Raw genomic sequence first — 16,736 nt, 5'->3', positions numbered from 1 at the left:
CTGGAACCAAATTTGAGCAGATCAATCAACGATTTTTTTTTCGCATAGACCTATATGTAGAGCAGAAGTAAACACATTCACTTATGAATAAAAGAAAATACAATTGATATAATATATCCGAACATAACGCTATCTCTCAGTTTGTTTGTGAAACTGTCAATACCAATAAGACAAAAACAACAAAAGCAGTTTTTTTCCTCAAAATTGATATTTTAGGGTCTTTTTTAACACAACCACACTTATCAGTGTTGAATAAAGTTATTTTTCTTTAAATTTACCCATCGTCGTATTACGTATGGGTACTAATCAGACAGTTTTAAAATCCAAAGGTTATTAACACTTTTATAATATCACCGTTATTTTATTTAAAGATAACCTAACCACAGTTTCTACGCATACCTATTAAATCAGTACAAATTATTTAACTCTTCTAACTTACCACCCCTATCTAGTGTATCTATCCTTTATTGAAACAAACACATTTATGATCAACAGTTGTTGTTTGCTAAAATATTCAGCGTTTGACAGGTCATGAATGTCAAAATAACAACCCTTCGGCCGGAACGTGGGCAGGTGGTGTTTGGACTTTCTGTACGAAGTAGTAATATATGTTAATTATAACTATAAATGTAACGTTATTGCGGATGTGTTTATAATACTTTTGGCGGGTTAGTAAAAATACGATATCATTTTTCATCAGCCGTCCTTTACGTAATTTAAAAATAATAAGATCATAATGGACATACATTGATCAAAGTGATAAATTTATTTTCAATATTTCAGAGGACCACACAAGTTTTATGTGTTTATTTTATGTTTATATTTTGCGAAATTGTGATACTACATGTACTTTATCAAGATCACAAAATTTTGATTAAAAAAACTCGATAAAAATAATTTTCATTTTGTTTTAAGACGTTTGACTATAACGTTTTAAAAGATATGTAAATGTTACGGAGAGTCGAACTATAAATCACAAACCGCACATGCGCAGCATGCATTATTATATATTATATATTATATATACACACATACACGATGTTGCACACATCAATTAACAAATAAGCATTAATGTCTTATTAAAATGTTTTCATTTAAGCCTAACGTACTAATTATGTTTTGTACGTAAATAATAAAAAAGTCAAAATAAAAACAATAATGTAGGCTCAATTTCCCCTTGTTACCTATTAAATTAAATAAAATCTGTAAAACGATCCTTTGGAAGCAAAGAATGCAACTAAGAAGAATAATAGTAGATTCAGTTTTATTGACTTTGTTCATGAGAGGTAATGAAATGTGCAAAACCTCTCACGTCCCCTAGCACCGGCTTAAGCGGAATCCTATTACACATATGAGCCGTGCCATGAGAAAACCAACATAATGGCTTTGCGACCAGCATGGATCCTGACCAGACTGTGCGGATGCTTCGCTTTCACAGCCTATAGCAATTAGAGAAACTGCTAGCGAACAGCACGGATCCTGACCAGACTGCGCGGATGGGCAGGCTGGTCTGGATCCATGCTGGTCGCCAACCCACTATGTTGGTTTTCTCATGGCGCGGCTCATATGTTGAATGAACGCCATGATCCCAAAGGACCAGAAAATATAACAACACTATTAAAACATCACATTTTAGTTTTGAAGGTTTACAACACAACATAGAGACCGCATTTGGTGTACTACACTTTTTGATAATTTACTTGTTATGCATACTCCTGTAGCATCGTGTAGAATGACAAATGTCTAATGAATGAGATCATCTCAGAACTCTTCTGTTCTTTGTTTAATTTTTTTAACTCCCTTACTTCTTTCTTTAATTACAGTTTCGTTTTATAAATATATAGACTTTATGCAAAACATATAAAATGAATAAGCCACGCTCTAAGATAAAGCGATTAATTTTACACAAACCCCACTCGTTATCCCAACCACATTCCAATGCCAAGGACAGTGGAAGCAAAATTTGTCCTGTCAGGTTAATCCCTTACACACGCAATGGTTACTTAAGACGCAATGTGCAGATGTAAGAATATTCGTGCATGTTATTTAGTATATTCATACACTAAATGCTACTTCAGGTAGAACAATCGAAAAACATGTTATCAATTAAAGATCCGACAAAGCTGGCCAGGAGCATTTATGTTTCAGTTGACTTATAGAACTGCATATTTTGTCAATATAAAACCAATTTATTGGAAAGTTTGCTTACATTTACTGCTCATCATACTGATAGTATGATACGTTTCTTTCATCAAATGATTTCAAAATTTAATGTGTTTTAAACACTCTTTACTTTTACTTTGATATAGATTGCTTGCATGTAGGCATAGAAAGTAATCCGACCATACTATTATATTAAGATCAATATATTAATAAACACATGTGATTTTATCTTAAAACACAGTTTTATACAGGTAAGTTTTCGTCCACCTCCGCTTAATTTAGGAAAGTTGTCATCGTGGAGATACTGTTGCTATTAAGATATGTTGATGAATTACATTTTCAATAAAATCAATGTTCGTGTATGCATAAGATATTAACGCTGTGAATCAAATTCAATCAATATTTGAGCTGCGCCATGGGAAAACCAGCATAGTGGCTTTGCGACCAGCATGGATCCAGACCAGCCTGCGCATCCGCGCAGTCTGGTCAGGATCCATGCTGTTCGCTAACGGTTTCTCTAATTGTAATAGGCTTTGAAAGCGAACAGCATGGATCCTGACCAGACTTTCTGCGTGGATTTTCAGAGCTTCAATCAATATTTTGACACATCTGATCGCCTTTCGGTATGTACAAATAGAATTTTTCCGTGACGGGAGCGACATTTAAAAATAAAGAAAGAAAAACAAATGAGTAAATAAACGTGATTGAATTCATTGTTTTAGACACTGAAAGTAACATCTTTCTTGAATAAGATTAAACACAAATCTTCAAACTTTATATCACATAAAAAGCACACAACGTGAACTTGTATAATGAATATAAAACTGTTCATCTGTTTATAATCCAAAACTAAACTTAGTATTCATCTGATCTATGTCAATGTTTGAGAAAGGCCTGTATCACAGAACCGTTTTTATCAGGTGAGTATGTAAGGAATGTCTGTCCCATTGATAGCATACTTTATATCGAATACCTTCGTTACCGCACAGACACTTGGGGCCAGAACCTCTCCCCCCCCCCGCCCCCCAGCCCCCTCCTCCCTCGCTCCTGTCTAATTTTAGCGAATATTTTAGCACTTTAAAATGTATCATTGTATTGTGCATATGTGACGATCATAAAATGCATTTCATAACATTTAAGAGTGTGGTTTTTTAATGTGTTTTACTATCAATTCTCTTGATGTATGAAGATTTGCAACAGTGAAACTTACACAGGGAACACTTGCTTGCCGCTTGAACCTCCGCTTCGCACTGTGCGTATGATAAACCGGGTACAAGAATTAATACGCTTACGACTATATTATGCCGGATCACCACTTCCTATGATAAAAATCCAAGTTTGATACCCGCGTACGCTATGCGCAGTGCAAAGTAGGGATCTATTCGCAGGGAAGTGTGCCATATAAGTAAGAGTGATTGATTTATGATAATTATTGATTTCTCGTTGGAACCAGAACGACAGTTGTCAGGACTGGTTTCATTTGACAGAATGGTAACAGAATCGTAGATTGATACCGGGGATTCATAGGTAGGTGCTAATTGTAAAGCAAAATCGACTAATGTTGTCTACTTTCAGTTTCACTGTATTAGTTCCAAATCTTCATGTATTAAGAGAATTGATGGTAAAAATGCATCTTTTTTAAACACGCTGAAATGTTACAAAATGCGCTTTATGATCGTCACATATGCTAAATACATGTTAAAATGCTAAAACGATTTGCTAAACTTAGGCAGGGGCGGGGGAGAGTGGGGTGGGTTTGGGTTATCCGGACACAAAGTGTATGTGCATTACTGTACAGCACTGGTGGAACAGACTATATTGAAAATGTTCTCCAAACACAGCCAGTTGATGTTTCTCTAGACAAGGTTCATCGATCGATTAACGACTCACAATGTTCATGTTGTTAACAGATTAAGGTATTCTCTGTTCATACAGGGCCCTTTCCATTACCACATTTACAAAAAGTATTGCATCAATATAACTACAGAAAAAAACAAACAAAAAAAAAAAAAACCCCAACAATGGAGATGTTCATATAAAAAACACTACATGACAATGTTGTATAACCCGAGACTGTTTTTAAACAGTCTTTAATTCAAAATAGCAGAAACAACAATAATGCAATAATAACTACGGGATGTGGTGGGCGAGAAAGTTTGTGTTGACTGTCAAGTTTTAACGAGTTAACTGAGCTGACTGCATGGGATTTACGTTTTTATACGGCTATACGATATACATGTCCTATAACTGGTACCCGAATTAACGGGTTTATAACACAGCCGAGACAAGTAGAAAAGTGGAACAAGTAGAAAATGCCTAGTAACGAAAATGACGCCGTTGTTTCTCGAAAAGTAAAAGAAGTTATTTTTAGTCGAAAATAATTTTCATCATTGTAAAACAAATATTTTTTAATGTTTTCATATAGTTTTTCTGTAGGGATAACGCATGTTTTTTTCGTGTTATAACGTCTGCAGAATCCCGAGGGATTCTGCAGTTGTTATAACACGAAATGAACATGCGCTAACGCTATTCTAGCATAAAACGCGGAAAAATACTAATAAATTAATACATCCTACCTCAACGTCATTAAATTTCCATGAAATGCGCGGGAATGTCTGAGCTGTTTTTTACGTTGACGTCATTTCGTTTTGAATTTTCCGTTTTGGGGCCGAATGACGTTTACGCTTTGCCACGGAACTCGCATATATAAAAAGGTGTTATAACAGCACGTGAGCGCGAGAATCTCTCTGTTAACACACGCTTTCTCTCCTGTTAAAACACCCCCGAAATGTGACAATAACAGCAGTTTTATGCTAGAATATCTTTTGTAATATTTATTGTAAAAGTAAAAATCGGCAATGCGACAAAATATTTATCAAATGTTTTCAGATTATTTATGAAAACCTGCAAATTATTATAAACAGAAATATTTATAGCTATATCGCAAAAAATTCATTCAAAAATTCAATATTCTTATTTAGTTCTACATGATGTTTGTTCAATGCAACAATGATATTTTTGTGTAAAACGTAAATACTGATTCTATCTGCTTAAAAATATTTGTTCAAAAGAATTCTGGGTAAATTGCTTTTTTGTGGACATCTCTTATCTGCGGCCATGCGAACAAATTTGCGGCCAACTGGGGGCATTTTATTATGCACCCGAAGGGAGTAGGGCGGGTGGGGTGGAAGGTCATATAGCCGCCACCTTGTCCGTCTGTCCGTCCGTCACACTTCTTCGCCCGGAGCATAATTCAAAAAGTATTGAATGAACTAAGTTGTAACTTTACATAATGATATTACTTATTAAGAGTTATTATTAAGTGTAGCGATAAAAACATAACTCTAGGTGGTTCCATTTTTGGATTATCTTTGTTTTTTGTAAAACGCTTGTCCGGAGCCTAAGTCCAAATCTATGAAAGAGATTGACTTGATACTTTACCTTCTGACAGAGGTCAGTAAGAAGAAGTGCAGTTTTAAAGAACCATAATTCTAGCTTACTCCATTTTTGAATTTTCCCCTTAATATGTGAAAAACGTTTGTCCGTAGCACAATTTGAAAACTATAGAAAGGAATGAAGGTCATTGAAAGAAAGTTCAGTAACCAGGACCTATAAGTCCAAAACTGTGAAAGAGAGTGACTTGATACTTTACATATAGATATATATAGATATAGGTTAGTCAGAGGATATGCAGTGGTAAAGAACTATAACTCTAACTGATCCCAATTTTAAATTATCTCTCCTTTTGTGAAAAAAGCTTGTTCAGAGAATAACTTGAAGTCTTATGAGAGACTAATTTAATACTTTATATATTGTCATGATAGAAATCAGTGGGACGGAGTGCAGTGCCAAAAAAAAAACAATAACTTTAGTTTATTCACTTTATGCTGCAGTTTCTCTCACTGGTTTTTATCAAATTGAATATGTAAAAGTATCAGGTGAATTCCTTTTATAGTTTTGGACCAGACAATATTTTAACAAAAAGGGGTGATAGTTCAGAATGGGTCCATCTAAAGTTCTTGATCTTTATAACTGCATTTTCTCTCAATGAGCTCTATTATTGTGTGAATTTACAATTAAATACAATTGTGACAGACGGAAAGACGGACGAACGGATAGACGAAAAAGGTGGCGACTATATGCTCCCGCTCCTTCGGGAGCTTAATAAAATGTGCCGCATTTGGCTGTACATATAAGTGCAAATTTGGCAAAACGGCCACAGAATGTCCACAAAAATGTAATTAACAAGTCTTCTTTTGATCAAATATTTTTAAGCAGATAGAATCAATATTTACGTTTTACACAAACTTATTATTGCTGCATCGAACAAAAATTGTGTAGGACTGAATAAGAATATTAAATTTTTGAATAATATTTTGCGACATGCGATAATATTTTTGTTTTATTGAACAAATATTTTTTATTTTGCAACAAATACTTTGTAGAAGTGAATAAATTTTTATAAAACATTGAATAAATATATTGTCGCATTGCAGATTTATTTTTGTTTTACAATAAATATTTTCAGAGATAGAAATGATATATATGAATACATTGAACAAATATTTCTGTTTTGCAATAAATAGTTCACGACATTGAATAAATATACAAAGGCAGAAAATAATTATAGAAGCTAAAATATTGCAAAACATTACACGCCATATGCGGGATCGATGCGCCAAATTTCATATTGAAGTATTTTTAAAAAGTCAAGACAAAATAAGAAAACGGCGTTGGTTTTTTTATATAAATAATTTAACAACACTCTGCCCTTGAGCTAATAAATATAAACATGATTATGACTTATTGATACAGATAGACATATCACTCGTTCCTATAATAATGATATGTAAATAAATACTATGCCACAATTTTCTTTTTAAGTATTTTTGTCACTCAAATGAATAATAGACTTGTTGACATGTGTCTGTTCGATCGCCGCGTTTTCTTAAATGACTATGTTTTTTAGTTAATGCATAAACTGTTAACCTTGGTAAAACAGGTCAAAGTATTAATCGTTACGCATGGTGAAATTTTTGTGTTGTGTAATACTATGCAAAACATTGAGTAAAGAAACCTTTATGAAAAAAGATGGATATATACTGGGTTATTTTGTTCATATCTCTGGTATCCTTATTAATAGAAAGGTTAGTGAGAAAATTAAAGATCAATAACTTTAATCAGCGCTATGTTGTCGTTACTGGATGCGATACGGGATTTGGAAACATGCTTGCTAAAAGGTTGGACGCCATGCAATTCCATGTTTTTGCCGGATGTTTTACAAGCAAGGCAGTTACACAGTTGACCGAAGAATGTTCGCAGAATATGACAGCTATACAAGTAGATGTTTCAAAAGATGCAAGTGTCGAACAAATGTTGGAAACAGTTAAAAGAAAACTACCCAAAGATAAAGGTAAATAGATATTTTATGTTTGCAAAAGCAGATACGTGTCAGATGTTAACAAACCTAACAACCAGTCTTATGTTGGACTATCTATAACGTATAGTATAGTTGTTGTCTATGCAGTCAAGTGCAGTAAACTGTTGTGGTTTAAAATCCGTCAATGAACTAGGTTTAACATAACCCAGCCATGTACGGTTACAGAATTTAATAATTAAAGATTTAGGTCATTAAATTTGACGTTTAAGCGTAGCATTTACATTTCTTCTTATGAAGCACGTTTAAACGCAGTACATCATTTGATAGTTTAAACCCTTGACATTCACACATGTTCATATATTCAAGGTCATACCTACTTGTTTTGAAAAGCTGATATTTTTGACAACCAATGTTACCAAGCAAGGCCTTAAAATCTTTGTTTCCGGTTGCAGGCTAAAAAATAGGGTCGGATTTTTTGTTTTAAATTTTGTTTTATTAAGTAAGACTTTTCGGAAATTATTTTCGTGTCAAAAAATGAATACAAATAAGGGAGTTATGCCTTTGGAGCATCAGTATGTTGACTTCTAACAACACTGACCATGTTTAGCATAATAAGTGCAGTTTCGCAACTTTTTGTTAAATGTGGGGACAAATATTCTCAAAGGCTATGAAAACATTTAGGATCGGACCAAAAATTTAGAGGATGTCAGGATACCGGAAACAAACAACTTTTTACGTCTTATTCAACTCTTATTCTCTTAATGGGATGTTCACTGAAAATTTACTGACTAAATGACGAAAATCAGCCTGCACTGGTCGCAAATTCAGAATCACTTCCCGCCAACAGTTTTATAAAAAAATGGAGTTGAACTAGACATCGCATGTGAGACGTAATTTGATGTCTAAATTTTTAATTTCTATGGAAATATATGGTAAAATTTGGAGAAATGGATACTTTCCTTGATTTTTCTAATACAATGTCTATAAAGAAAGCATACATCATAACTGATGCAGTCAATAAATGTATAAACTAACAACTTTTCTAACTCCGCACCTGGATTTTTCTGTCAATCCTTTGAAGAGATACGAATAATCATTGTGTATATATTCATTGAGCACACTCATCTGTTGTAAGGTATCACAAAAATAAAAAGAATTATTATACCTCTCTTTTGTCTACAATGATAAAATCCCATTACCCGAGAAAGAGATATTTTGACTATCGAAAACATTTTCAACCTTTTTGACACGTGACTAAGCGAAAGTGACTGTCAGGTCATGTGACTGCGCTGATATTTTGAATGTCATATAAGGGCACTTAACTGCTTCAATTTTTAGCCAAATGATTGCCTCCCTTGTACACATATAGTAGTGTGACGTCAGTATTTAATGTGTACACAGACGATTACCGCGATTAAGATGAAACTGTTGAATTAGATTAATAAAATACATTTTTTAAACTTTTTTATGTACTAAATTTTGTTCGGTATAATCAAATAAATATCATATGGCAGCATGTGTGACATTGATATTGTCAACCCTCGAAACAGAATGTCACCACTCGGCTTTCGCCTCGGGTGACATTCTGCCCTCGGGTTGACAATATCAATGTCGCACAAACTGCCATATGATATTTATATAATATCACCCACTCAGCAAGAAATAACATTCATATAAACGTAACAGTTGTTACCCATTATTTACTAGATTACCGTTAAAAGAAATATTGAGATCTGTTCTAATTACGAACAACTTAGGTGTTGAAAGGAGGGGAGGATGCAAGACGAAAGTTTTGAAAAGCTGCGCAGACTGGATTGTATCAATACATTATTGAAAAAATAAAAAATTCTATTCTTGCGTTAAAGATACTAATTGATAAATGGTTTATTTTGTGATAATGTATGCCGCCACGAAAGGCAAAACATTTTAATATTTCTTTTCTGCTCTTTGTATGTTATTTCAGGACTTTGGGCTGTTGTTAATAATGCTGGAATAACCGGAACAGCAGGGCAATGTACCTGGCAAACGAGACAAGATTTTGAAACTGTGTTAGCAGTTAATTTTTATGGTGTTGCTATGGTTACGAACGCCTTTTGTCCTCTGATAGTGAAAGAACGTGGTCGTGTTGTGAATGCATCAAGTATGATGGGACGAATTGCATTTGGCCAGGCTACATACGTCGTATCAAAGTATTGCGTGGAAGCATTTTCTGATGTACTCAGGTCAGTATTATGTGTTCAAGACTGTATGTACATGTAATCCCTAGCAGTTTTAAATTTTCAATCAGTTTGTTTTTCAGTTTTAAAAGTTTTTTGAATGTCTCTGTTTTTGAATTGTAAGTTAATAGACTTACGATAATATCAGATAATATTCTTAAGTAATATTCTTAAGTATCTTGCAAAATAGCAATATGTTTTAATATAAATTGTTCTGGTAAAACTTTTTATTCAAAAATTGTATTACAGACGAGAACTTTACAGAACAGGGGTGAAAGTATGCATAGTTGAGCCTGGTGCCTTTAAAACTGGAATAATAGATCCAAGTGCTCAATTAAAAAGACTTGAAAATAAAGTCAACAGCTTGCCAGAAGAAATAAAGGGGAAACTGCGAGAGGATTACATTAGCATAAGTATTTAAAGTTATTTATAGTAATTATGTACTTCTTTCAAAAACAAATTCAGGACCTTAAAATGTTCTGTTCATTCAATCTTTTCATTACGTATTGAATTATTAATAATGGCTATTTGTGAAGCTAGCATATTTTCTTCAACTGTTTGATGCTCAGAATCGAAATTTGTTTAAAATCTCTTTGTCAATAAAGGTTCATGTAATGACAGTAACATTTTTATCTGGAAACAAACCGTTAAATATGTTTTTCACGGTTTAATATTAGATCTATTTCTTAAACTGCAAAACTGAAATCGTTATTATTGCTAAGTATTGTATTGAAGGTATGGCCAGATTCACGAAAGCAACTTCTAAGGCCTCCACTAACGTCAATGAAGTTGTCGATGCCTACATGCATGCCATTACTGCAAAGTATCCATTGAAAAGGTAAAGAATAATATAGCGTACATGATCAGAAAACTATATCTGTCAGAGTCCTTTGTTGCGTTTAGTTTGTTTTAAAGTCTTTTTACGAACATTCGTCATAACTTCTTTAACACTTTAGCTCAGTGTGAAAACAATCACTCTTGCCAAACTTCCTCTTCACAATCACACACGCACATCCATTCACACTTTCTTGACAATGGATACAGTTTTCACAACATGGACACATATCATAGTATCAAACAGTCAGCAGAAGAGGTTGTCTAGTGTTAAAGGTGTCGGAAACTGAACCCGAGGTCGTGCAAACGAGCCCAGCAGGGGTCATGACTGCACCTCTTCATATGACACCAGTACTGATTTTCACAATAAGCGGACTCGAGAACAACTGAAAACTTCCGTGTGATTTCATCACAATCGGACTAAGATAAATTTATATAAACTAATCGGTCAGTCAATTAGCCATTTAATTTCGTATGATGTCTATCTGACATGGTGGCTGATATCGCGACGAAAGAAAAATCTCGCCTTTTCGCTTTGTAGCCTTCGTGTAGCGCATGCAAACACCATTGTTATGAGGTATAACAGAATGTGTATCTTATATAGCGCATGCGCTACAGGAAGGCGGAAGAGAGAAAGGGCGAGTTTTCTGGTATTGGCGGGTTGTCGCCATTTCGCTTTGTCTAGGGCGACAAAGCGACAAGGCGAAAAGGCGTGATTTTAACCTTACGGCGCGTTAGAAATCTCGCTATTTAACCTTTTTCACGCTTGGTCTTTTTGCTTGTTGTGTTCTCAATCTCACCTTTTCGCCCTGGCGCCCGCAACAAAGCGAACTGGCGACAACGCACCAAAACAAAAAAAAAAAGGCGAAGTTCGCAGAAATCAGCCACCATAGTCTGAGCTATAAAATGTATTTAGTTATTAATATTAATTATAAATGTTTTGGAATTGATGGACTTGGTTGTACATTATATTATTAGATGATCGATCAGTCGGTCGGTTAGTAGGTCATCCTCTCAGTCAGTCAGTTAACCGTGCCAATGAAAAATACAGCGTATTAAACACATTGTTATACAAAATATGTATTTGTGTTTTTATTTACAGGTATTTGGTTGGCACAGACGCAAGATTTTTGATGCGGGCATTGTGGCTGCTTCTGAATGTGCAAGTGATTTCATCATAAATAAATTGATTGGAAAGGATATAAATAAGGAGTAACGTTTTGTCCTTATAACAATCTACAGATAGTACGCTCTTTTTATCTAACAAATACCTTAGTTTTCCGTGTATCAATACACAATATAGTTAGATATAAAATGCAATACTCTAAACATGAAAAGTCGATTTCAGTAACTATGCCTAAAGGTATCGCATTATCAGGATAAAAACTACTGGCATACATAGCAGCGTCAACTATTCTGCTTTCAAACATTATATATATAAACCTGTATGAAAATCAAAGCTTGCAGCACGAAAATTTAGACAGATGTCTACACGCAGATTGCGTCTTAGCCGTCGTCTGCGTCGGCGTTCAGTTCTGAAACTTTATTCACGATTACGAGCAAGTTCAAATTATAAAACAAAACATATGACATTGTATATATAACTACTATAATTGTTATCATTTATATAGAAAATCTTCATATATATATTATTTATTCAAGAAAATAATGTTAGTGCAGTTGTGCAAAATGCTTTCTCATGTCATAAGTACATATCATTACTGAATAATGGAAACTATTTGCCTCATCGATATTTCCGGAATAGCAACATATTAATTATCATGTTCCTTATTGTATAAATGATGCATTTTAGTTTGAAGCCGGTCGTATTTGCAAAATGCAATGAAAGCATCGTCGGGTGAAGGAATAAAGAAATAATAACATACATGAACTGACCCATTCTAGCCCATGAAAAGCATGACCAGATTACATTTATTTAAAAGAGATTTATATGTTTCTCTATGTAGCTATCATCCTGTCCGTCTATATGTTAAAGCTTAGACTCTTTCGTCCGATAATGTCATTTCGTTATGTATGTCTGGGTCGAACCAACGACCTTGGCTTCCTCACAAGACGAATTCAACGCCAAAAGGGGTAGTGAGACCCGAACCCACGCCTGTGAGGGACAAGTAGTTCTAAATAAGTGATCTTAACCATTCGGCAACGGAGGCCCCAGAAGACATTGAAAGTGCTTAAATAAGTCGTGGTTTGGAAGTAATAGCCTGAAAGAATACACAAATATGGTGTTAAGTCTAATTCAAAGTGTATTGTTTAGTCGTTTATTTGTGTTACACAAATGTATGAATGAACAGTTTCAAACATTATATCTTTACTTAAAAAGAAGAAATTTTACCATTTTGTTTGGCCTAAATAAATATCTTTTTCTGAATGCGTCCAACAAACATGTATAAAGTGTTTCATTTGTAGATCTTAAACATACTAAACATATATATTTTAATAAACAGTGTGTTTATCCAGTATGTTGTAGATTTTTTTTTTCATCATGCGGCTGAACCTTTTCTAACAGAAAAAGTTATAGGTTCCTAAAAACAAGAAAGTACATATAAAATATGAATTCTAGATCCAAAAGGAATATAATAAGCGGTTAAGCTTATAATGAATGTATATAATAGGGACAAGAGTAAGATTCGTCTCCCCAGCCTTTTATTTCAAGTTAAAGAATATTAAACGTTTATTTTGGTACATGTTGTTCGGCTATATGCTAATAAGACCGTATAGCACAATAAATATCATATATTTAGACCCAGGAATACAGAGTAAATAATTCTTGCAAGTACATACCGACGTAAGTTATAGATTTTTGGCCTTTCCTTTTCCACCTGGTAATGCATGCCAGATTTACTATTTCCATTGCCTTTTTAATACTTGCATCCTTTGAGACGTTCATTTCTATTGCCTTCAATTTCGACGAACTCGTCGCATTGAATTTCTCAGCAGCAGGTTTAGTAAGGCAACAAGCAAACACATGAAAGCTTCCTTCGTAAACATACCATGTTGTACACATCAATTAACCAATAAGTATTATTATTTTATTAATGTGATTTCATTTAAGCCTAGCGTAGCTAATTATGTTTTGTACGTAAATTTATAAAAAGGCAAAATGAAAACAATACTTAAGGCTCAATTTTCCGTTGTCACTTCTTGAAACGTCTCATACACTTTTGTTTTGAAGAATTACAAAAAAAAGTTGCAAACACAACATTAAGACCGCATTTGGTGTACTACACCTGTTGATAATTCATTTCGTTTTCTTTCACTCCTGTAGCATCGTATAGAATGACATATGTCTAATGAATGAAAATTTGAAAATTCTCAAGGACAGTGGATGCAAAATTATTCCTGTCATGTGAATCCCTTACACACGCAACTAAAAGTAGAAAACACTTCTTTTTAACTTGTCCTGAACGGACCTTCACCTTTCGAACATGCACCTCCCTAAATTCTATGTTTTAAAATGCTTCTCGTTCGGATAAAATATTTAGAATGTATGTTAGTTATCACTTTGAATTCGGGAGTCTTCAAAGTTTTGTTTTCGGATATTGCAACACACAGACAAAGCCCATCCACTTAGCTCAATAGGGAGAGCACAGATCTAAAGATCGCGGGGCCGTGAGTTCGAGCACTGGGCGAGTCATACGTTCTCCGTACGATTGATTTAAAACAGTGGCTGAAATCATTCGTCCTCTACCTCTGAATCATGTGGGGTGTGGGGGATTTGGCAGTTACTTGCGGAGAACGGGTTTGTTCTGGAACAGAGTCCAGGAAGACCGGTTAGGTTAACCGCCCGCCGTTACATAACTGAAATACCGCTGAAAGAAGGCGTTAAACCCGAAACAAACAATCAAAGACACAGAAAAAGTTTTCCTACCGTTTCTTTTTGTGTGACTAGGAAAATAAACGTCATGCACGGAGACCTACTTCGACAGAATACGTAAAGAGGGAGAGAAATAGGGAGGAGGGATAAACACTCATGATCCATAGTTGTTTTTAGTATAGCGTGTTAACTTTGAGGCACAAACCGACTCCCTTTATGTTAAGACTTGGTTCTTCTTCATATCATATCATACATGTATCTACGCAACATTACTCTCTTACAAATTTGCTCTAAATAAGCTATGGCAAATGAAGCAGTTTCCGTTTTAAAGTGTTTAACGACGGTGGATACAAAAAGGCCGTAAAACACCGTCGACAGTAAGTGATGTTATTATTTCTGGTCATCTGATGTCATGGTAATATACTTTCTAATAATGGCTGTTATTAGGCGGCTTGCGGTGTATTGCAACGTTTATAATCTCTTGCAGCCAGACCTAGTAAACCTTTGCCTTGTATGTAGAGGGTGTGGACGGTAGCATGCTTTTTGACTACCTTCTATGAACAGGCACAATCAAACCGAGCTTGCAACATTTTTAAGTCGTGTGAAGCGACCTCTGGGGTTCCCACTTTGTCTATTTGTATACTTCTATTATTGAATGGGATAGTCGCAATAAATGCTAGAGAAATTGTAACTGAAAATTACATGCTGAAAATAGCAAATTTATACGACCCATGTTATAATACTTTATCTTTTAGATTAGAAACGTTGTCTATGAATTTAATTCTTCACCCGTTTACATACATGAACACAAACCAATATTTTCCGTTTTATACGCATTTAATTTTAATTGTTACATGATTTCCAACATTGACGCCTTATTATGCCTTATTACGCGATAAATCTTCTTTTAAACACTACAAATACTTCCATTTCTAAGATGAGCTGAGATCCGAATGCGCTTTTCCCAAAAGAAAACACTGAAATTTCTCATTGTTAATATATATCAAGACGAAACTTCTATTTAAAGTGTTCGTCGGAGACTACCTTGTCACACACTATTTGGTTCCCTTCGGATATAGCTCCTCTGGGAATTGCACCCTGAACATGTATTCGTATATAGGTCCTGTGGAGCTATATTCTCCGTATATTACTCTCTTGCTAAAACTGGAGCTATACAGTTCATATATCCCTGTATTTCTGTTCGCATATAACTTCTCGGTCCCTTTATGCATCATAGACTCATATAAGAAATTGAAATTAATTTCTGAAAAGCAACATAAAATACAGAAAAGTCCGGATCCGCACTCTACGTTAAGTAACGTGCGCAAAGTTGGCTCTCAGTTCGCATTTATATGTAATGAAAAACGAATGCTGAGATGCAATGCCAAGTTCAGCCATCGGTATCAAATTTTATGTAATCCAGAGCAGAATGTCGAGCTCGGCATTCATTGAAAATAAATGAATGCCGAGCTAGAATATAGTGCTCACTCGTCAGCTACCAGTATTTGATTGTCTAAACCTGGGAGTCATTATGTCAGTATGTCGTGACATTGTCTCGAAGACATTTTGTTTTCAATTTACAGAAATATAAAGACTTCAATATATACAAAACTTGAACTCGGTCTATAGGATACAGATGTTACCTTTTTGGAGCTTTTCAAAATACAAAAGCATTAATATCTATACCCCTTTGAGACAATATGAAATTTTTGTTGAATTCGGTGACTGAATAGTTTCAACGACCAGTTTGAGTCACAATAGTTCATATTATAATGTCTAAAATCTTATATATGGATCGAAACTTAAACACAATTTGCAAACTAATACTTCTGCATAGTTTTGGGACTTTGGGGCAATTACTTTATTACGGTAAGGATTGAAATTCTGAATATACTGATCTGATACAAAAACAAAATCTTCTCTTACACCTAATTATTAACCTTTGTTTCAAAATATGGTGACTCTTTCGCACATTTCATAAGATGAATGCCAGTCATAGTATGATCAAATAAGTATAAACTATAAAGACTAAATCGAGTGCCATATCTGCCAGACCAGATACAAAGATTAAAACCAAAATGCCTAGCTTCACTTGCTAGAAGTTTGGTAGCTGTCAGTCAAGAGGTACCCATTTTCAGGATGTACGTACCTAACAGCAATACCGTTGAAAAACAGCGTTAAATCCAAAAATAAAACAAAGTACTTACGTTCGCTCGCTCTCTTACTCACTCGTATGCATGGACGGAGAAGAGCAAATGTTACATGCCCTCTTCGCATAACCTCGGTCCAAATAACACTTCTAAACAGT

The 16,736-nt window shown here is 34.6% G+C and overlaps 1 protein-coding gene across 1 annotated transcript; it reads left to right on the top strand.

The window, feature by feature from the left end:
• Nucleotides 1–7,226: 7,226 nt before the first annotated feature.
• LOC128546905 (17-beta-hydroxysteroid dehydrogenase type 6-like) lies at nucleotides 7,227–13,060 on the top strand. Its single transcript, XM_053518310.1, has 5 exons — nucleotides 7,227–7,576; nucleotides 9,507–9,765; nucleotides 10,009–10,172; nucleotides 10,495–10,597; nucleotides 11,696–13,060. Exons 1-5 carry the CDS (start codon nucleotides 7,255–7,257, stop codon nucleotides 11,772–11,774), a joined length of 927 nt encoding a protein of 308 aa, XP_053374285.1. The 5' UTR covers nucleotides 7,227–7,254; the 3' UTR covers nucleotides 11,775–13,060.
• The last annotated feature ends 3,676 nt before the right edge of the window (nucleotides 13,061–16,736 follow it).

This window comes from Mercenaria mercenaria, chromosome 11 (assembly GCF_021730395.1).
Source record: "Mercenaria mercenaria strain notata chromosome 11, MADL_Memer_1, whole genome shotgun sequence".
NCBI lineage: Eukaryota > Metazoa > Mollusca > Bivalvia > Venerida > Veneridae > Mercenaria > Mercenaria mercenaria.
The sequence above is the reverse complement of the archived record's forward strand: the minus strand, read 5'-3'. Positions and strand labels throughout refer to the sequence as shown.

Coding starts and splice junctions, on each gene's coding strand:
- LOC128546905 (XM_053518310.1), top strand. CDS start 7,255: ATGGATATATACTGGGTTATTTTGTTCATATCTCTGGTATCCTTATTA. Junction 7,577..9,506: donor AAAACTACCCAAAGATAAAG/GTAAATAGATAT, acceptor ATGTTATTTCAG/GACTTTGGGCTGTTGTTAAT. Junction 9,766..10,008: donor GCATTTTCTGATGTACTCAG/GTCAGTATTATG, acceptor ATTGTATTACAG/ACGAGAACTTTACAGAACAG.